The following is a 21,792-nucleotide window of genomic DNA, read 5'->3' as shown; positions in this document are numbered from 1 at the left end:
TATGATCTCACTTATATGTGGAATCTAGAGAATAGGATAAATGAACAAAGAAAACAGAAACAACCTCATAGATACAAAGAGCATTTTGATGGTTGCTGGATGGGGGGAAGTTGGGGAGATCTGTGAAGGGGGAGGAGGTTAAGAAGTACAAACTGGTAGTTATAAAATAGTCATGGAGATGTAGAATACAGCATGGGGAATATAGTCAGTAGTATTGAAATAACTATGTTTGTATCAGATCAGTACTGAATTTATCAGGGTGATCAGTTCATAAGTTATACAAATGTCTAATCACTGTTATATACCTGAAACTAATACTGTATGTCAACTGGAATTGAAAAAATAAAAGAAATATTTTAAAAAGTAAGGAATAAATGTTCTTCCTATAAAAAAAGAAAGATAAAGGTAAGAATGAATAGCAGGAGAAAGGCGGGTGAGGAAGATGGCAGTATAAGAAAGCAGGGGTAAGAAAAGTGGGATAAGAGAGCAGAAGGAATTTTAAGAGAAAGAATTAAAGTAAAGCAGGAAAGAAATGAAAATCCCCAAAGCTAAGGACCTCAGTAACTCAGAGAACCCTGCCATCTTTTGGGCCCTAGAGTGCAAAGATGAGGCTCTGGCCACAATCTCTGCAGCCTAGACCCAGTGTCCACCTCGACCCTCACCCCTAACTCTGTGGAATCATCCCCTCTTCCACTGGTGGCATTCAGGGGGACGCTATGGGATTCTCCCTGGGCTCTTCCAGTTCAATATTTCTGCTCCTACATGAGGGGGCTCCATGGGAGTTTCAGCTCTCCTCCCAGGCAACTGCAGTTAGCCTAATAACAGGCTGTGGTGGCTGGGCACTTCACTCATCTGCTCTGGGAAAGAGGGAGGGAGGCCAGGGAGGGAGAGAGGGAGGTGGGCTGAGGAGAGGGGTGGCTTGACAGTGGGAGTGCGGCCTTTCTCCTTAATTAGACGACCCTCCCTCAAGCCCCACAACCCCCAGCCAGAGTCACCATGGCAACAAGTGGGCGAGCAGATTGCCTGAGGAGGACACCAGGCCTGTGGGTGGCGAGGCAGGAACAGGCAAGGAGCTAATGAGGGGAATGGAGGAAGAATGACAGGGAGCTGAGAGGTAATCCGATTCCCTGGCCCCACAGCCAGCCAGCTGAGGCCATTGCTGGCCCACCTGCTTCAGAGATGGCCTGAGATCCTTCTCAGGTGAAAAGCCTGGCTCTCAGTGCTACCGCCTGGGCATCAAGTCTGCCTTAGTCTCTGCATGCAGCTCTCTTCCCTAGATGGGCCTGAGTTGCTTGCCCTGTCTCATCAGTGTTAGGACTGAGCCAGAGGGGGCCAGGTTGTTTGTTCAGGCACAGGAGCCTGGGCACTCATCCACAAGGATGGTGAAGAGGCAGGGGTAGGAGAGCTGTGGGGCTTGCTGGAGCTGGGGCATGCCGGAAAAAGAAAATTTCCTGACAACAGTCCTCTGGAAGACCTGCTAGCCAAGACTCAAGGCCAGAGGGTTGGAGATCTTCTGCTCTAGTTTCTCTACTCTGGCTGCATATTAGAATCACTGAGTCTTTTTAAAAATCTCTTGCTTGGCCCACATTACACTCCAGACCAACTAAGTCGGAATCCCTCTGGGTGGGGCCCACAATCTGTAGTTTTTCAAAACCCCTTAGGTAAGTTTAATAAGCAGAGAATTATCAGCTTAGCCCTACTTCATCATTTTATAAAGGAGGAAACTCAGGCCTAGAAACGTGGGGAGGACTTGTCTACAGACAGAAAATAGTGGCATAGGGAGGAACTTGAAACCTGGTTTCTCAACTCCAATAGGGTTCTTCCTACTGTACGATCCTACCAGTGGCTTCCAAGTCCAAACCCAGGATGGGGCAGGACACAAGGGCATGGGTAGGGAAGGAGATTTGAGAACCAGGCCTGCTCTGGGCTTTCATGCTCTCCAAAGTCCAGCCCTGGCAGAAAAGACTTCATCATGCACTGTCCTCTGACCTTAACCATCCTGGACCCTCGAGGTAGCAGCAGAGTATGGGTGGGGTGGGAAACCTTGGCCTGGCAGTGCCCTCCCTTCCCCCACAGAACCCCCCTTTTCCACCTCAGTCAGGCCACCGCTGGGCTCAATCAAGTTCTGGCTGCTACAGCCAAGTTGCTATGGGAACTGGGAGGGGAAGGAAGGAGGGAGTAACTAGAGGGAACACCAATTAACCCAAAAAGGAAGCTGGAAAGGCTGTCCCACCCCTCCTCCTAGCTGAGCTACTAAGCCACTGTTGAAATGGGAGCAGGCAAGATGAGGGAGATCCCCACCCCTCCTGGGCCCTGCGGCTGCCAGTTTAGGGAGGAGTAGGAAGACCTGGAGAGCCTTGCCTTACCTTCCTGCTCCCTGGCTTGAAGCACTGGCCAGGCCTTTCTCATCCCTATGCTCCTCTGAAAAGAGGCACCTGACTTCTAACCTCTAGGGTGCACACAAGTACATGTGTACACACAAAGCCCACAGCCAAGACTCGGGGTCAGAGGATTTAGAAAGAGGAGGCCAACCCCAATTCCTTAGTTTGGGGCTGGAAAATCCTCCAGAGAGGACAGCTTCAGTTCTTGCCAATCAGGAAGTTGGCAGTTTCCTTCTTGGATTCCAACTGACTTCCCTCCTTTAGGGCTTATTTCCCCACCAGAATCCTCCCTACAGACCTTCTCTGCATGGCTGCTTGTTTTCTTGATGTACCCCCTGGGACCTTTGGCAAAGAGCTGCAGCTGCAGAGCTTGTGGAGGCAGAACAGCAATCTGGGCTACGCTTGGGAATGAAACCCACTGTCCACAGCACACAAATAAGTACCCTAGATTTCACTTAGGGGGAACCTGAGGCCCAGAAAAGGGGATTGGTTTAGCCAAGTCAGAAGCATTCATGAAATCAACCACAAAGCCAGGATTAGAAGGGATGTACTCTGATAAGTAATCTGATGCCTCTTCGCACTATATCCGTCAGCACACCTAGAATTATGAGGGACCTCCTTGGGAAGGTTTGAAAAGAGCCTTGTGCTCCTAAGCTTGATTCTGGGCTTTCAAAGAGTTGGATCGGCATAGGGTAAGGTCAAAGTCAGTCTCTCAAATCCATGGGAAGGAGATCATGGACATAACTCTGGTGACAGCAATAGTTCATTGGGAATGGCAGTCAGACTGGGATCAGGGCAAACTCAGGTTGATGATATAGTTTTACTTAAGTGGCTATAAAAATAAGCAACAGCTTTCCTGTTTCTGAGAATAAGCAGTCATGAGTCAAAGTGGCCTGGCTTGGAGGAAGGCAGGGGAGATGGCTGGAGAGGTGGTTGAGAACCTAGAGCCAGTGCAGTTCTAGAAGGCCCTTTCATCTCCAAGCCTCTCAGGCCATCTGGTCAAAGGCCATTGGCTGGGTGGGCCTGGCCTGGCCAGGACCAGCCTGGTTAGTGGAGAGGTAGTGTCCCTAATGCAGAGGCAGTTCTTAAGGAGCCTAGATGACCCATATCGATCAGGTAAGCAAAGGAAGCAGGTTCATGACCACTGCAAGAGGCATTGCTGACGACTGCAAGAGGACTGTGAGAGGATTCACTCCACTTTCCTACCTGCTGTTGGAATTTCCACTCCAACATCACTGCCAAACACTATCCAGCTACTGACTATAAAATTCTTGTCACAGGGCACTCAATCTCTCTTAGGGCAGCCTATATCTTCAGACAACTCTAGCAGTTAAAGAAGTTCTCCCTTCTTTTGAGCTGAAATAATGCCTCACTGTGGTTTTACTCATGGCTCCTATAGCTCATCTGGGGCCGTACAGAACAGTTGGCTTCCTGTACTCAATGAAGGTATTTGTAAACGTCCTTGAATTAGGTATTTCCATTCATTCGTCCATTCAATGACCATTCTCTGAACATTTTCTGAGTGCCTGGTACTGTGCTGGAGAGCTACAGATCAAAGAGATGAGTAAGACAAGCTGCCTATCTTCAAGGAGCAGAAGAGAGAACCATGTGAATCAATCACTATATGTTGTGATGATAAGTATAAGAAGGCCATGCCCATATCAGGACATGCGCTGGATGCTGAGGAGGAGCTGGGCTTCATCCTATAGTCAATAAAGAGCCTTTAACAAGTTTTAAATACTTGACTTTTAAAAGATAGCTTATCACTCCTGTGACTACCTTTTCAGACTTGTGTCTGAAAGTATGTATGATGGAATGCAGGCATCAAGACTGGAGGTAGGGAGACCATCTAGGAGACTACTGCAACAATTTGAATGAGAAACGATGGGACCTCAGTGAAGCAGTAGCAGCAGAGTTAAGAAATGGAGAGAATGGGGTAGATGTGAGGAGATGTCAAGGAGGTAGAATCAGCAGGATAACTTTATGGATGTGGGGAATGAAAGGAAAAAAGGGATCTGAGATGAACAGCAGATTTCTGGCTTGAGTAGCAGGATGAATAGTAATTTCCTTAAGGAAGGGAAACCAGGAGGAGTACATTTGGGGGTTAAAAAGATAAATTCAGTTTCCAATCATGTTGACTTTGAAGTATATGTGGGTCAACAAGGTAGAAACATCAAGGAGACAGTTTGACATAGTGGTCTGAGCTCATGAGCATCTAGGCTAGACACCAAGGTGCAGCAGACATCAAGAGTTAAGGGGTTAATCATTAGGAACATAGTAGGACTATACTTTCCCTATACTCTTTGAGGTTAGGCATGGTCAATGAAATGTGAGTTGAAGTGACATGGATCACTCTTGGGGAGAAGTTCAAAAGAGCTGGTGTGTGATATGCCACATTCTCTTCCCTCTGCTGCTGACTGTGGAAGCAGTGGGGAAACGAACCCTCTCCTAGCCTGGGTCTCTTGGTGACCATCATCAGAAGGCTTGGGCTCCTTGCAGGGACTTTGATCTAAGCTGACTTGTTTTGGACATGTATTATGAGCAAGAAATAACTGTTTGTTGTGTTAAGCCTCTGATATTTGGGAGTTGTTTGTTACCACAGCATAATCTAGCTCACCCTGACTGATAAAGCAATAGCAGAAGCCAAAGAAGTGGATGTTATTGCCTAGGGAGAGTGAGCACAGAGAGAAAAAGAATCAAGAGTGGATCCCTGGAAAATACTAACACTTAAGGGGCAGATGGAGGAAGGGAATCTGATGAAGATGGAGGATTGGTTTAAGAGATTGGAGGAGAAACAGAAGAGAGTGGCATTCTGTAAATTAGGGAATGGGGAGTGGTCAGTAGATATGGACTTAAGAACATGTTGGCAGCCTCCCCATGGTGACAGCAGTTTCAGTGGAGCAGTGGGGGCAGAAACCAGACTGTAGCCAATTTAAAAGGGAACATGATGGAAGAAAAATGGAGATAGCTACATGTAGACTACTCCTCCAAGAAGCCAGAGCTTCTCAATTTTTCAACTATTTCATGGGATGTGGTTTCCAGTTCTCCCTCCTATCCGGTTGTTCCTATTCAGACAAGTTCCTATTTAGCTGTGTCCTTTGCAACTGAACATAATCTCCAGATAGAGTTTATCAACACAGAGTCAAATAGAACTAAGCCCTCCTGTTCTGGAAGCTGTTTCTATTGATGCAGCCCAAGACCACATCTGCTCTCTGGGGGACTGTATTGTATTCTTCTGGTATTTAGTGCAGATGGAGAGGAGAAGGCCTGCCTGGAGTGCGAGATCAAAGACAGCTTAGATCAAAGTCCCTGCAAGGAGCCCAAGCCTTCTGATGAGACATCTCTGTAAATTAAACATCCTTGAGACCCTAGGCTCCCTGAGGACAGGGATTTACCTTATTTATCTGTGCATTGCTCTTAGGGTTTCACATGGAACTGGGTATAAAGAGATCCTTGCAAAGTACCTGAAATCCAAGTATTAAAAACCAAGCCTCTAGCAACTAGCTCACATTGGAGCAAGGTAGAGAGCTCTGAGAAAAAGTTTCAAGTAATGGTTTGTTTAATGTGTTTGCATGAATTTTATAGTCCTGATGGAGAAATTGGGGATGTACTAGCAAAAAGTCATAGAGAACTAAGAAAACAGAAAAAAAAAAAAAGAGGCAGTTATTAACTCTGGGAAAATAAGTTGACCGAGGAAGGAAATGTAATCACAGCATTCTACATGACTCAGCTGTGAACAATATTTATAATCCTAATAATGTAAACATGAAATTCTGCTAAAATCAGAAACTGTGATATGCCGATATTGAATGTATGAGGGGAGGGGAAGAATGTGTGCACATATGGTGCTGCTGGTAGAGAGAGGGCTAAATCCTCCTCTAATAAAATAAAAAGTCAATAGATATTTAAAACAGATAATTTTTTTTAAGAAGCAGTATTAACATGCCATTTAGAGATGTGGAGGTAAATATCAGAAGAAACAGCTAAGAGATTTGCAAGTATTTAACTCTGAAGAGTGAGGCTCAGGGGTAAAGCAGAAGGCTTCTGTTTTAATTATAAGCATTGAGATCTATATTTATTATTTAAAATAAAGGTATAAGCTACAAGGAAATAGGTGCCATATATATTAGCATATATATGCTAACGAGGATATACATAGGATAAATATACATGAGTAAATACGTATATACGTGTATCAACCTGTGTGTGTGTATACGCACTCAAACATACATACACACAGATATTTAAAACGGGAAAGTCAAGGAATGGCAGTACTGGAATACCATTAGAAATGTAGAGATAAATATCAGAAGAAAAAGCTAAGAGAGTTTCAAGTGTTTGTTTAACTTTGAAAAGTGAATATATATATATATATATATATATATATATATATATATATATATATATATATAATCTTATACTCGTCTTTTAAAATTATGAAAATATATTAGCCCTAAAGCCCCAAAGCCCCAGGCTGTGCACTGACCAGTCCTGGATCAGTACTCCATCACCACTGTCTGGGCCACAGAGAATAAATGAGTGGTCCCATAGCCGAAGAGAGTAACTAATATGAGAGGAAGGGAACTTTGGGGGCTTCTGTGCCCAATGGCTGTGCAGGCCACCACAGGAATGACAGTGACAACCATAGCTTCCTTTGAGATGCACACAGATGTGTGTGGCATAAAATCCCACTGCCCCCTCCCAGGCACGCTCGTCTGCCACACATTGCTAGTCCTGGGCCCAGGCCCTGAAAGCAATCCCCAGTCTTCTGCAGGGATCGTCATGAAAGCAGGTTTCTATCCCTGCCTTAGTCCCTTCCTCAAACGCAGTGTCTTGCTAGACAGATGAGAGGCATGGGAGAACACAGATGTGATAAAAGGACCTGTCAGCTGTGCTTGGTCTCTGAGAATGAGGTAAATCAAGGCATTGGCCCACTTAAGCATGTCTTTGTGCCCTCACTGATGAGAATCTCTTCAGGTGCATTCTGGCTCTTAACCTCCCACTTCTATATCAGACATTTCACCTCCTGCTCCCAAATTACCCTTTGTTTCTCCTAAGCAGTCTACCCTAGCGTTGTCAAACTCAACTGGGTATCGAGCAGTCATTTGGATTAAACATATCTAATTAAGGTGAGAATAATTGTAGCTACCATTTATTAAATGTTTACTATATACCAGGCTCTGTTTTAAGCAAATGACGTTTATTAACTCGCTGAATCCTCACAACCACCCCCTGAGGTGGAGACATATTTATAGGTGAGGATGGAGAGGACACGAGAGTTTAAATAAGTTGCCCAAGGTCACATAGCCAATAATAAGGGTGGCTACCATTTCTTGAGCACTTTCCATCTCAGAAGCACTGTGATCTTAAGAGATTAGCGTGTTATATGTCATTTAAGCTTCGTAACGACCCTTATTTCTAAGTTTCAAAGAAGAAGAAAGTAAGGTTCCAAGAGAGATGAAAGAATTTATTCAAGGTCTCAGCAACTATTTTATGGAGAAGACAGATTTTAAACTGAAACTTGAAATCAGGTTTACTTGGACTTCAGTGCCCAAGCTCTTATAGGCCATATTGCTCCCCGGATGGTTCCTGCATTTCACTATCACCATCGAAGTAATTAGCCTGTTATTCAAACAAATATTTTTTATCGAATTTCAGGTCAAGTCGGTGAGAAATTTCTACGACTGGATTTTCTAAAATCAGTGTATACAGCCCATTTTCTGTATAAGTAAGATTTTCTTGGTAAGGGGGGGTATGGGGGCATTTGGGTACTAGGGCACAAATGACCATTTCATTCTCCCATCAAAGCACTCCCTTCCCTCTTTCCTCTAAACACACACACACACACACACGTGCACACACACACACGTGCACACACACACACTGGGAGACAGAGATGATGAAAAGAGGCAACTGCTGCTTTGTTTCTTCCAAACCCACCAACTTCCTACTCAGAGCCCTGAGCTCACTATTCCTGCTGCAATCTTTGGCAGCTGGTGAAGGGAGGGCAGCTGTCTCCTTGTCAAAAGGTTTTCTTGCCCTTGGACATGAGTCCTCTATCCTGGGTTGTATAATTTAGGGACTTCTGGAGCTGCCTTGCCCTGGAAGACTCCAATGCCAGAGTCCAGTCCTTCAGAAAGGTCTTGGAGCAGCTACACACTCTACCTAATTAATTGCTCTTTGCTCCCAGGTAGCTCCATAAATGTGTTTCACTGCAAATCCTTTGCTCCAGTCAGAGAGGTAGCCAGAGCTGGGTTCCAAGTCTGGTTCAGCCACTAACTAGCTGTGTAGCCTTGGGTAAGTCAACTATAAGGAGGAAGGGACTTAGCCACTAATTTTCTGTGTGACTGCGAGTAACATTCTCTCCCTCTCTGGGCCTCGATTTGGATCTAAGGAGATGGCCCTAGGGACGCAGCATGTATGGGGCGAAGACAGTGTCAAACACCTTTAAACTCAAACAGTCCTGTGGGCAAATCCTGGGTCTGCTCTTACCAGTTATGAAACCTTAAGCAAGATACTTAAATGACCTGATCTACACTTTTCCTCATCCGCAAAATGGAGATAATAAAAGCCCCTATCCATACCTTTCCATAAATGATATCTGTAAAGCGACTAGCACAAAGCTCTATCGATACTACAATTACACTGACAAAGACTGGGTAGTGTTGTTGCCTTCTGTCAATCAAATCTCTGTATTTGACCTGGATTCAAATCCCAGCTCCAATTCTCACTAGCTGGATGACCTTGAGCTAGTTACTTAACCTCTTTGAGCCCGTCTTCTCCTGTGTCAAATGGAGATAAATACACATGCACTTCACAAGGTAGATGTAAGAATCGAGATCAAATGTATGAAAAACGGCTGGGATAGTTCCTCTTTTTTCTCATTCCTTCCTTTCAGCTCTAAGATTCAAGTAACAAATGAAAAAAAAAAACTGCCACAAATGTGATCAGAAAAGGTTAAAACCATTAATACCTATAAAAGAGTACATACAAATCAATTAGAAAAACATAAGACATGAACAGACAATTCACAAAACAGGCATTACGAATGGGCTATAAACAAGAAAAAAAAAAACAAATGTTTGACCTAAGGAATGCAAATTAGAAGCCAATGCTATAATATACTACTTTCAACTCCCAATTAGCAAAGCTTCAAAAATATGATTCTCGATACTGCAAAAGAAGGGTAAATGAGTTCCACATTTTGGTGAGGGTATAAACTAGAATAATCCTCTGCAAAGATATAAGAAATAAATTTGAGTAAGAAATAAATTTGCATGTCAAAGCCTTAAAAAGTTAATTCTCTGATTCTGGAAGACTAGTCCCAAATGTTCATCCTGTACAATTAATGTTTATGCTCCCATTTGTATGCACAACAAAGGAAAGAAAAACATTTCGTGTGCAAGTGTTTCCGTAAGCTCTGAGAGCCGGGCAGAAGAATACACACAAATTGTTAATATCAGTGACCTCAGGGCAGTGGGACTGGGAGGGAGGGGAATGGGAGGATTATTGATGTTTTCTTTATAAGCCTCTGTATTGTTAGTTTTGGTACAATGAGCATGCATTATTTTGCAATTGAAGAAACTCAGCAAAGTAGAAAAATAAGAAAAAATAATTGAGATAGTATTTATTTAAAAAAGGAATCACAGTCTGACAAAGATTTATGAACAAAGATATTGATCACAGCATTATTTATAATAGTAAAGCAAAGTAAATATCTAACAACAGAGGACTAGTTAACTAAATTCATGTAATAAAATATTGTACACTCATCAAGAATGACATTTATGAATATTTAATGACATGGAAAGATACTCAGTATAACTTTAACGATGGACTAAAAAGAGCTGGGTAAAAAACTATATGATTTCAACTATGTAAAAATATATAATCATATTATTAGGTTGGCCATTATAACAAAATGGAAAATAATAAGTGTTGGAGAGGATGTGGAGACATTGGAACCCTTGTGTGCTGCTGGTGAGAATGTAAAATGGTGCAGCTACGATGGAGAACAGTATGGCGGTTCCTCAAATAGTTAAGCATAGAATTTCCATATGACCTCGCAAGTCTACATCTAGGTATAGTCTCAAAAGAATTGAACAGAGGGATTCAAATACTTGTATACCAATGTTTATAACAGCACGATTCACAACAGACAAAAGGTGTAAGGAAACTAAAACAAAATTCCACAGAAAAACTTGTCCACGAATGTCCATGGCGGCTTTATTCATAATTGCCCCCAAAGTGGAAACAACCCAAGTGTCCATAGAAATGAACAGATCACAAAACATGATCTATCCAGACAGTATAATATTATTCAACCACAAAATGGAACGAAGCGCTGATCCATGATACAACACGGATGCACCTTGAAAACATGTTAAATGAAATAAGCCAGACACAAAAGGACAAATAATGTTTGGTTCCACTTATATGAGGTACCTAGAGTAGTCAAATTCATAGAGGCAGAAAGTAGAATAGAGGTTACCAGGAGCTGAGAGAGGGTGGGAGGGGCGTTATTGCTTAATGGGTATAGAGTTTCTATTTAGGATAATAAAAATGTTTTAGAAATGGATAGTGGTGATGGTTGTACAACATTGCAAATGGCTGTAATGCCACTGATTTCTACACTTAAAGAGGTTAAAGTGGTAGAGCTTATATTATGTATATTTTACAACTAAAAAGCATATATATATATGAAATATACTAGAACGTTAAGAGTGTCTCTGGTACCTTTTTCCTGTTATACTTCTACTTTCCAAAATTTCTCAAAGACTATTTTTTTTTGTGATTGGAAAAAAAAGGTATTTTAAAAAGATTCTGAGTATATAATAATTCTGATTAATTAACTTGTTTGGAAGTTTTAGTTGAGTTCAATACTAAACACATAGGCTCATCTTTCACAGAGAAGCCAGGTAGCCATTGCTGTCTACTGAAAACCAAACAAAAAGATAGGAAATAATGGTAACACTCAACACTAGCACGCATCCCTCTCCAGATGGAACTTGGTAAGCTGGCATTTCCTTCTACCCGCAAGAGAAGCCTAGCCATCCCAGGCCAGGGCTCACCAAAACCCTGGCATGGGAAGTAGGTATCTAAAGCCCAGGCCAGGCCTATATAGGCCCTGAAGTGACAAGGTCTTACTGTTTCCCCTACTGGCTCTCTCAGTAGGTGCTGGGTGGGGCTCAGTCCTCCACTGGGCCTGCCTAGGGGACTTTCTCTCCATCGGCCCAGTTGGTCCTTCCAGCAGACTGAGGCTGAGACTATAATAGATGCTTCCTCACACCCATCCTCCATCGCTATCCCAAGAGGCTATAGGTGATTGGTAATGGATCTCAAGAGGATGTTAGTGGGTCCCCATTTTGGATCTGAGACACTCCAGGAACCCCTTACAAGCTACCAATAGGCTCTGCTAGAGTTCCCCTGTGGTGAGTTGAAATTCTTACCCCAGCCTCTCAGCAGCCAGCTGGGCACAGCCTCAGACAGCTGGAGATTATTGACATTTTCTTTGTACATGTGTGCACTTGGGGAAGAATGGACTGACTTGAGTTTCTATCCCACTCCTTCCACGTTCTAGCTATGTGGCCTGGATAGGTCTCTTTTCTCCCAATGAGCCTCAGTTTTCTCACTTGTAAAATGGGGATGATGATAGCACTTGACTGCTAGGACAACTTTCAGAATAAAACGAGTTTATGGACACATACAAAGACCCCGGTACCTCCCAGGTACTCCAAAGCTTGCTGTCTTCTTTGCCCTTTTCCCTTTGTTCCTCCTTTCTCCTTTGGTGCCAGCCTGCTGAATGAAGCTTCTGGTCCAGAGACTGTGGCTCAGGTTCCAGCTCCTTTCTCCAGAGTCATTCAAGCAGGAGTTCTAGCCTTGATAGCCCCTATCCCTCTGGAGGAAGTCCCTTTCTTCCCATGGCCAGCTGCAGCTCACCTGGCACCCTTACTCTCCCTTCTAAGCACCTGTCTGGTTAAAGATGTCAAAAATGCAGGCTTTTCTGAACCCCCTCTGATGCATATGGAGAAAAGTCTAGTTCCGCATCTGTGGTGGCCTACACACACTCTGGTCTACATAACCACAGGAACACAATATACCCACTCCCCAGAGACCTCCCAGGTCAGCATCAGAGAATGGTGTTGTGGAGGTTCATATTTGTCTAGATCCCTTAGAAGCTACCCCTGGTTTTCTAGCAAACACCTACAGCTGCAATCCGCATACGGCTGAGACATGAGCTGAAGGGGGGTAGGTATGATGCACAGTCTGCATGGGCACACAGCAGATAAATGGCCTCAGAGGGTGGCAACACAAAGGAACTGCCCTGAGGGAGAAGTTTTTCTAGGGCAAACTCCCACCCTTGAGCCTGATGCGTCCTCCTACATACCCATCCACACACCATGGAAGGCCGGGTGTGCCCTTTCCCTGGGGTACCAATGCTTGGGAAGGAGACCAACATGTCTATATGGCTTAGAAGCACCCTCTCTTGCTTGTATTATGCCTGAAGATCCTTGATACTTCTTTAATTTCAGCCACACTCACTGTCTTCCCTTTCCACACCCCAACTCTACTGTGTTTAGTAGACTCTCAGAGCCACACCATGAGATTGGGTAGGAGGCTCCTGGGCTCTCTCCCTCTATTTAACCCTCCTCCCCACCTTTAGGAGATACCAGTGTATCCTTTTTGGAGGTTCCTGTTGCTATGGTTACTATAGTAGTCAAGCACCAGCCTGTGGGAAGGACGGGAAGTGGCCATGAAGAAGACTGTGTATCTATGTAAGTGTGAGTCTATGTGTCTAAGGGTGTGTACCTATACCCATGTACGTGTCTACCCTGAGTGGGAAGGAGAGAAGGGAGGGAGGAGAAAAAGAGCAAAGGGGGATAAAAGGGGCATGAGCGGCGGAGAAGACCTGAACTGCGATGACGAAAGCCAAAGACGTAAAGGTTAAAATGCCGATTTGGGGAGCTGGGCGATGCGCAGCCACGATCCAGCGCGCGAGGGGCGCCGACGAGTGAGAGTGCGCGCTACCTGATATCGGGTTGCCAAAGATAGACAAGCTGTGATGGGATTACCAGGGCAAGGATCCGGAAGCAAAAGTCAGATGTGGGAATGCGATGCTATTCGGAAAGACGACAGCAAATAGGGAGGACGGGGATGGCGCTGCGCAACAACCCGTTTAGAGATATTATGCTGCCGAGCGCCGGTAGCCGGAGCGGACGGCTATACGCGGAGCAAGTAACTCTTGTGGGGAAATATGTGGAGGTCGGGATATGTGCGACGAGGGCTCGCCAAGAACCAGACAGCGATGCGTGCGCCGTGCGCGGTCTACATGGGTCCAGTGGGGCGATTACAGCAGAAATGATCCAGTCATTGTAAAATGTACTGGAGTGGATGGAGGGTGCTGGGTGTGGGTGAAAATTTTGGGAGGAATATGGGGTGGGAGTGGGGGTGGGGTCAGGGATGGGTGTCAGGGCGTCTGGAGAGGTGTGGGCAGCATGAGGCCACTTTGCCAGTCCCACATTTAACCTACTATACCCTAGTCCGAGCCATAAACACTGCTTCTTCTCTGCGCCTGCCCCCTCTAGGAAACCCTTGGCACTGAGCTGCTGTGGGTCTGGAGGCCTCTCCCTAGGGGAGGCTTTGCCAGTTCCCAGGAGCCAGCTTCTTGACTACTGCCCTCTTCCTCTACCCCCAAACAGGCCAGGGCACCTTCTCTACCCGCAAGAACCCTGGGTCAGGGAGGCTGACCATGGGGCACTGCTCCCTGTCCGCGAGCTTGAATGACAACAGGGAGCACTGGCCAGTTTGGGGCTCCTGCCCTTTGTCCAGTTCCCTGAGCTCTCTGCTCACAGCACCAGCATTAGCCCAGGAGTCCCGCTTGGCAGGAAAACTGTGGCAGGTGGGAGGAAAGAGGAGGGCAGTGAGGCAGAAACAGCTGCCAGCCAGAGTGGAGAAGAGCAGGGCCCCAGTGGGTATGGCCAGAAGGCGAGGTGCTGCCTCTGGCAGCCCCTCCTGCACCATCTGCGGGTGTTAGGCCTCCCTCCCCAGCCCTTCCCATCCAGTGCTGCTGTTCAAGGGGCAGGCTCTGCTCATGGGCCTAAATTCTGGGCTGAAACAGACCTCAGAGGTCACCTAGTCCAGCTCTTCCCATAATCTGGAGTTCGAGTTGTCTCCACAGCATTTCCTCCAGGGGTCTGCCTAAATCAGGCCAGACGTTTCCTTGAAACAGGAGCTCACCTCCTCCTAAGGCAGTCTGTCCCCTTTTTGTTAGGAAAATAAAACTGTTAACTGAGTAACACTGCTGTGCCAGGCCTAGGTACTGTGCAGACTTCTCATTAATAATGAGCTCTGAGAGCTGAGGTCCATTTGATAGATGAGAAAAGTGAGATTCCAAGGGTTGAAGTCCCTAACTCAAGGTCACACAGATAATAAAAGAGCTGAGTTTGGACTCAGGACTTTTTAACTACAAAGTCCCCCTGAAACTAAGCAGGACATGCCTCTTTTTACACCAGGACAACTCTTCCAAGGTCTGAAATCAGAGATCACAGCCTCCCAAGTCTCTCCTTCTCCAGGTGAAACAGCTCCTTCGACTCTGTCCAAGAGAACTTGGATTCTAGCCTCTCTCAATTTGCTCCTCACGAGACCCAGAACCAAATACACAGTCTTCCATGTGTGTTGGGGCCAGTTCAGAACAGAGCAGACCCATCACATCCTTCCTTGGCACTGACCTTTATTAACATGGCCCTGTGGCTGGTAAGAGAGCTGAGAACTGTCCTTCTGTTGGGCTTCTATCCCCTCTTGGATCAGAGCTATGAGAGAAGAAACCAGGGTTTTGTTCCCATCCTTACCACTCCCCTCAACCAGAATGCCTTGAATTTAGAGGAGGGGAGGGGCGGAAGTGGGGGAAGAGGCAGAGACATGTCAGGGTTGGGAGGATGGAGAGCTGTGGGGAGTGAGGTGCATGTTCAGTAACCTTAGGCAGAGCCGGGAGGGCCAAAAAGAAGGGGAGGTGAAGGTTTTGGGGATGCATGCACAGGGAGATAAGGGAGAGTGAAGCGTGGCCCCAGGGGTTGTTAAAGGCCAGGGCGGGGATGGGCATCGGCCTGCCTAAGTTAACATTGCCCTGCTGTGCGAGAGGAAGTCAGTCGCACATTAAGGAAATGTTGCAGCTGGTACTAAATTGAGAGGTGTCACAGGCAGCAGTGAGGACAGGTATGATTCGTGGGGCCCTGTGTGGCCCAAAACAGGGGCAGACATTGCAAAGGGAGAGAACAGGGTTTCTGGAGCTCAGTTAAGAAAAACTGAGACACTGAGGACAGGTCCCTGGGCACGGGGGTCACTGGGCCCAGAAGCAGGTCCAGGCTTGGCTTCTACAAATTGAGGAAGCCCCTCATCCTGGTCTGGGGCTGTGGAATCTCCACACAAGAGAAGCTTCGAGGATGGGCATTATCTCCAAGGGATTCCATTTGGGGTAGGGGGTTAATAGGCAGGCCTGGAGTCCAGGGATAGGATCAGGGATCGGAGAAGCAGGCCTGGGATATAAGTGGGTGATGCAATGAAGAGAGAGGGGCTGCAGGAAGAAGAGGAGCAGGGCTGTCTGCCCTCAGTGCCCACCGTACAGCTGGCATCAAGAGCAGGGCTGTCTGCCCTCAGTGCCCACCGTACAGCTGGCATCAAGAGCCCTTCGGGTCTAGGCCTCAGGTGAGAGTGAGAGCACAGAAGAAGTGGGAAAGACATGAAGAAAGCTGTAGAGCTGGCACTGCCCTTCTCCTGGCACAGCAGGCAGTGAGAGAGCAGGTGGAGTTCCCTTGAGAGGGAGAGCGAAAGAATGAGAGAGAGCTAGAGTGACAGCGACAAGGTGACAGAGGAGGAGGGAGGGCCTTGGCCATCCAGAACTTAATGGGAGGCCCTGGAAAAGGCACGGGCTGAGCACCAGAATATGCAAGTTGGAGGCCTGGCATTCCTGTTTCATAGCTGAGTGACTTTAGAGCAAAGTGCTTGACCCCCCCATGCCTCAGCTTCCTCATCCGTAAAACGGGAACAATGGTGCTAGTATTATGATCTCGTAATATACATGAGAGAGGTTGAAAAACCTAGGCATTACATCAGTGTCAGGTGTTATACTATTACTTCAAAATACTATCAGCTACCTCTTCCCACTTGAATCTCACAAGGCTCAGGTTGTGGGCAGAACAAGGACTTATCCGTTTTACAAACGAGGAAACAAAAACTTCGAGAAGTGAAGTGACGTGCCTAAGGTCACACTGCTAACAAGTGCTAGAGGCGATATGGCCTCCTGAATCCAGGAGATCAGTTGTCTTTTTCCTACACCAAACTGCTTGGTAAAAATAATCAACATGAGGGATTATTATTTAATGCGGGATGAGACAGAGCTTGAAGCCAACTATAATAATGGGGAAAACCCCACAGGAAAGTTGTGGCATGGTCTCTCATTCATCCTGGTGACTGAGGAAAAAGAAACAGTCAGGGCCACGGAGTTGAAGGGAAGGCGACAAAGGACAGACATTCTTTATTCTTTTTGCTGGTGGGCCACGTCCCTGTGTTCCACTGAGTATGTGCATCTGTGGCTGACGTGGAGGGTGCATTTCTATATCTCTATATGACAAAACGTGTCCTTTTTCATGTGACAGCACTTCTGCCAGTGCGTCTCTGACATTGTGAGATGTGCATGTGTGACACAGTGTCTGCTCCTATGGCAGTTTGTGGGTGTAATGACCACTCTGTGTCTCTGTGTGACTGCCCAGGGTAGTGATGGGGAGTATGGCAGTGCGTGTGTCTATCTGTCTGTACACCTTTAAGAAGTGGAATATCTCATTTGGTAGTGTGAGTGAGGCAGTGAGTCAGCTGAGGCTGAGGGAGGCGGGAGGGAAACTGCTAGGTTAGGAGAGCAGGAAAAAGGAGAAGGAGAAAGTAAAATCAGGAGCGAGGAGCTACTCCTTTTCTGCCCAACCCCCTGCCCCAATCCTGAAGGAGCCCACCGAGAGCACAGAACCCTGCAGAAGTCCACAGGGGTCACGTGGGATGGAAGGGGGCACTTCTGACCCTCCCCAAAGCCATAGTAGGAGACGAGGTGGGCTAGGGGGCAACCATCTCTCTCTCCAGCTCTCAGTCCCCCGCTAGAGGACGGGTAAGGCCACCACCCCACCCTGTATCCTTGTCACTTGACCCTTTGACCTTGCTGTTCTCTTTCGTCCCAAAGGCAGGCCACCCGGCCAGGCTGAGTGACCAGGTTAGCACGCATCCCAAATGTTTACGGCCCCTGTACACCTACTGCCCAGAATGACCCTGCTAAGGGTCAAGAAGTTTCTTAACTCAGCTCTGTCCTAGGCAGGCCTGTTCTGCACCAGCCTCACCTCACCTCTGGATGCCTGTCCCCAGCAGCCAGAAAGCCAGCTGTGTTTCCACTGCCACCCCAGGGTGCTGGAAAGGCACTGGGAGTTCAGTAATGCACCAACCTTCAGTAGCCCTCCCACAGGTCTCTGTGCTCTGTTGCCAGCTCCTTCTTTTGTTAGGAAAGAGGGGCTGGCCAGGAGCTTCTACCTGGCTCCACCCACCTATATTCTGACCGGCCACCTCAGGTCATCTAAGGTCAACAGTGTGGTGTGCCCCACCAGCAGGCGTGTCTCTTCTCTTGCCCATTCCCAGGGGCCGAAAGGCGGGGATTAGGTTGCCAAACACTTTTCCTTCCACCTTTGGCCTTGCCCCCGAATCAGCCAGCCGCAGGACTTTCAATTCCAGCCCAGGAAAGGAAGAGGGCATCGCTGGCCGGAGATGGAGGCTAAGGGGGCTGGATCCCTCTTTCCACCCTCCTGCCAGTCCAGGGCCCCGTGACCCCTCCCTCCTCAGGCGGGGCAGGGCACCAGGAAGCCCCAGTCGGACGGTGCCCAAACCCGGAATTAATACAAGTTGGCCAGGTGGTAACCTGACCTGAATCCCTGAGGCCCCTTGTACACGGAGGTCCCAAGGCAGCACTCATAGTGCCGCACTGAGAAACGGTGGGGGTGACGGGAGGAGGTGGGGTGGGCAGACTTGGAGACCTCCTTTTTCCTCCCGGCCCCACCGCCACCGCTCCCGCCGCCGAAACAGCCACTGTGGCCGCGGACGCCAGTCCCTACCTTACAGCCTTTCGTGCAGGACCGGATCGAGTACTCTTCCGCCTGTACGTATTTATGCAGCACGAGGTCAAACTCGTCATATTTTTCCTGAGCATGTCGGTCGAGCCGCTGGTACGCCTCGATACAGTTGCTACACACCTCCCAGGCCCCGGAGCCCGGGCTGGCCACCACGGCCAGCAGGTCCCCCAGCAGGGTGTCCAAGCTGCAGTCCAGGCTGTCGGGGCGGTCCATGCCCAGCAGCAAGTCCCAGACAGTGTAGGTGTCGCAAAAGGAAAGAGTAAAGTTCCGAAAGTGGCCTTTGAGCAAGTTTTTTTTGGCGGAAGGGAACTCGGCAGGGGTCTGGGAAGAAGAGTCAGGGGGCCGCAGAGGTGGGGCTGGGGTAGTAGGTTCGAAAAGTCTCTGCAAAGATTGCAATTTGGTGCAAGCTGCGTCCAGCCCCGTGGGCTCTGGGACGCCGCCGCAATCCGGCCCGGGACAGGCGGCGGGGGCGGCTTTGGTCAGGTTGCTGTATCGGGGGCCGCAGGTGCCCGGGGAAGCACTGGGCTCACCCGGCGGCGGCGGCAGTGGCAGCACACCGCGAGGAGGCACCGGCTGCCGTTCACGGCCGGTCCCCCAGGGCGGCCGCATGGCGCTGCTCAGTTCCCTGGCCCGGGGCCGGGCCCCCGCGCACAGCCACAGATGGTCAGCGAGCAGCACAGTGAAGAAGAGCAGGGACGCCAGGGACAGTCGCCATCGCTGCGCCCGCTCGGAGTCGGCGCAAGGTTTGTCGCTTGGCCTGGGAGCCCAGCAGCAGCAGCAGCAGCAGATCGTCAGCGCAGCGGCGTCTTTCCCGGGCCACATCCAAGCGCCCCTGAACATATTTCAGGGGAGGTCCGGGCTGGAGGGAGCAGGCAGGCGCGAGGCCGGACGGCCGTCTCGGGCGGGAGAGCGGGCGGCGCGCCGCTCCGCGCTCCTCGGCGCCGTCCAGGCTCTACCTCGGGGGCTGCATGGCGAGGCAGGCCGGCCGGCCCCGGGCCCCGCTCAGGCCGGAGTCGCGGGGCGCTGTCGTGCCGTCCCCGCGTCCCTCCCGCGCTCCCTCGCTCGCAGCCCGGGCGCGGCCGCCCGGCCCGCTAGGCGCTGCCCGGCGTCCCAGCGGGGGGCGGTGCGGGGCACTGGGGCGGTGGCGGCTGCGGCGGCGGCGCCGCGCTCCTCATAGTGCCGGGCCCCTCAGCTGCCCTCGGCTCCGCGACACTGCCCTCGGCGCCGGCGGCCGCCCGCCCTGCACTCTGTTCGGGCCGTCTCGGCTCGGCGCAGCTCTGCGCCCCTCAGCGCCGCCGTGGGGGCCCGGCCGCCGCGCTCCGCTCCGCTCCGCTCCGCTTGCTCGCTCCGCGCCGCGCCGCGCCGCTCCCGCCCGCTGCCCGCTCCGCACCGCTCCCTGCCTCGCTCGCGCCCTTCTAGGCCCGCCCGCCGGCCCTTCGGGCTTTGCTCGTGCTCTGGCCGTCCGCCGAGGCCGGGGCCGGTCCCGGGCCGGCTGCGCTCCGGCTTCTAGCCTGCTGCTCCCAGAGTTCCGGCTCGGGCGGGCCACCTGGCTCCCGGCGGCGCCACAGGCGCCGGACGCGGACGCCGGGCTTTACTTAGTGCGCCTCTCGCTTCCGCCTCTCGTTCGCACCGCTGTGGCGGCCGCCGAGCGGCACGGCCCGGTGGATCCCGCTGGCCATGCCCCCTCAGTCTGTCGCCATCTTCCGCTGTGCGGAGAACACCTTGAGAGCCCGTGTGCGAGTGTGTTTGGGGGGGAGCGGGGCGGAGAAAGAGGCATGGAGAGGAGGAGGGAGCGGGACTGGGGCCCCGACTGCGCCTGCGCCTCAGGACTCTCCCCCCCCCCACCCCCTCCAGCCCCCGCCGGCCGCAGCCTGTGCTGTTTGGGATGTTTCCAATCCACCCCAACTCCATTCACTTCGGCTCCTCTGTTCATCCGCCCGCTCCCCGCGTGCGCACGCCACACGCTGAGTCCCAGGCCCGGCGCTCCCCTCCACCGTCAACCCGGGCGTCCACCTCCCTCCCCGGGGCAGCCGCTCACTCCCCACCCCTCGAGGTCTAGGGGACTTTTGAGGGTGATTCTTGGAGGCGGGAGGCATCTCCGTAGCGTCTCGCTGCCTCCCTGGGTCGCCTCCCCCGTCCCCGTGACTAGGCGACGCTGGAGCCGGCTGCGGATCAGATGAGTCCCATGTCCCTAACTCCGCTGTCGCCCTCACTGTCCTGCCGAAGGCCAAGACGGCCCCTGGTGCTGAAGGACAGCTCCCAGCTTAGCTTCCATGGAGGACGGAGCTTGGAGAGCGTACGGGAGAGGGCAAGACCGGGGCTAAGATGGGTAGTAGTGATGGGGTGTCATTTCTGCCCTTAGTAACATTTCCAGCAGCCTCTCTCCGGTCCTAGCTTCCTGGCTCCCCCTATAGGCTGCTGAGGATAGCTGAGAGTTAGGGAAGCTGCGCCGCCCAGATGGAACCATGTGCTTGGGGCCCTCTCAGTCACATGGTTCTAGCAACTGAGATGTACAAACATCCTGCCCCGCCACTAACCTTGTTTGGATTCCACCAAATCTCAGAATGGTTCAGTTGTCTGCTTTCTTTTCTCATTCCCTCCCACTCCCAGTAACTCCCACATTCTAATATTTAATCAACCATTACCAGTGAAGATTTGCTAATATCGAGAATAATAACAATAAAGAAAACAGCCCTCATTGATTGTACACTAGGTGTTAAGTTGCTGCTCTAGGCACTTGATCTCATTTAATATTCACAGCAATCTTCTGAAGTAGTCACTACTTTTATCTTCATTTACACCTGAGGAAGCTGAGGTTTAGGGCGCTTAAGTTGCCTAAGGCCACATAGCTAGTAACCAGTGAAGCCAACACAGACACCCAGGCAGTCTGGCTCTAGACCTCTCTTGACAGTCCAGTAAAGCTCTGGCGAAGGGGTGGCAGACACAGACTTGCCTTAAAGGAAATTATAGTCTACATGAGGAAACAGGCATATACGTTGGCTAGTGGGAGGGTTAACAGACCAGGGATTTGAGTTCAGGTAGTAGTAGTTCCACCACTAAATGTGTTATGTGCCCTTGAGAGGTCTTTTCTCTCTCTGAGTCTTGGTTTCCCCCCAAATGGCCTGAGGGGATGTCAAGGGCTAAATGACCTGCGTGGGCATAATTACTACTACTCAGAAGTGGGCTGGGGGTGGACACGTGAAAAGTTTCCGGAGGAGGGAAAGTTTGAGCTGGTTCCCAGAGAAGTAGCAGGATTT

At 49.5% G+C, this 21,792-nt stretch overlaps 1 protein-coding gene across 1 annotated transcript in view; it reads right to left on the bottom strand.

Moving 5' to 3' along the window:
• NALF2 (NALCN channel auxiliary factor 2) overlaps positions 1-20,337 on the bottom strand; it is a 28,983-nt gene extending 8,646 nt beyond the window's left edge. The window contains exon 1 of the mRNA XM_039838968.1: positions 18,518-20,337. Coding sequence (XP_039694902.1) covers positions 18,518-19,375 — 858 coding nt within the window. The 5' untranslated portion in view covers positions 19,376-20,337. The remainder of the gene's footprint in view (positions 1-18,517) is intronic.
• Positions 20,338-21,792: the final 1,455 nt, after the last annotated feature.

Source organism: Pteropus medius, unplaced genomic scaffold (assembly GCF_902729225.1).
Source record: "Pteropus medius unplaced genomic scaffold, Ma_sr-lr_union100, whole genome shotgun sequence".
NCBI lineage: Eukaryota > Metazoa > Chordata > Mammalia > Chiroptera > Pteropodidae > Pteropus > Pteropus medius.
The sequence above is the reverse complement of the archived record's forward strand: the minus strand, read 5'-3'. Positions and strand labels throughout refer to the sequence as shown.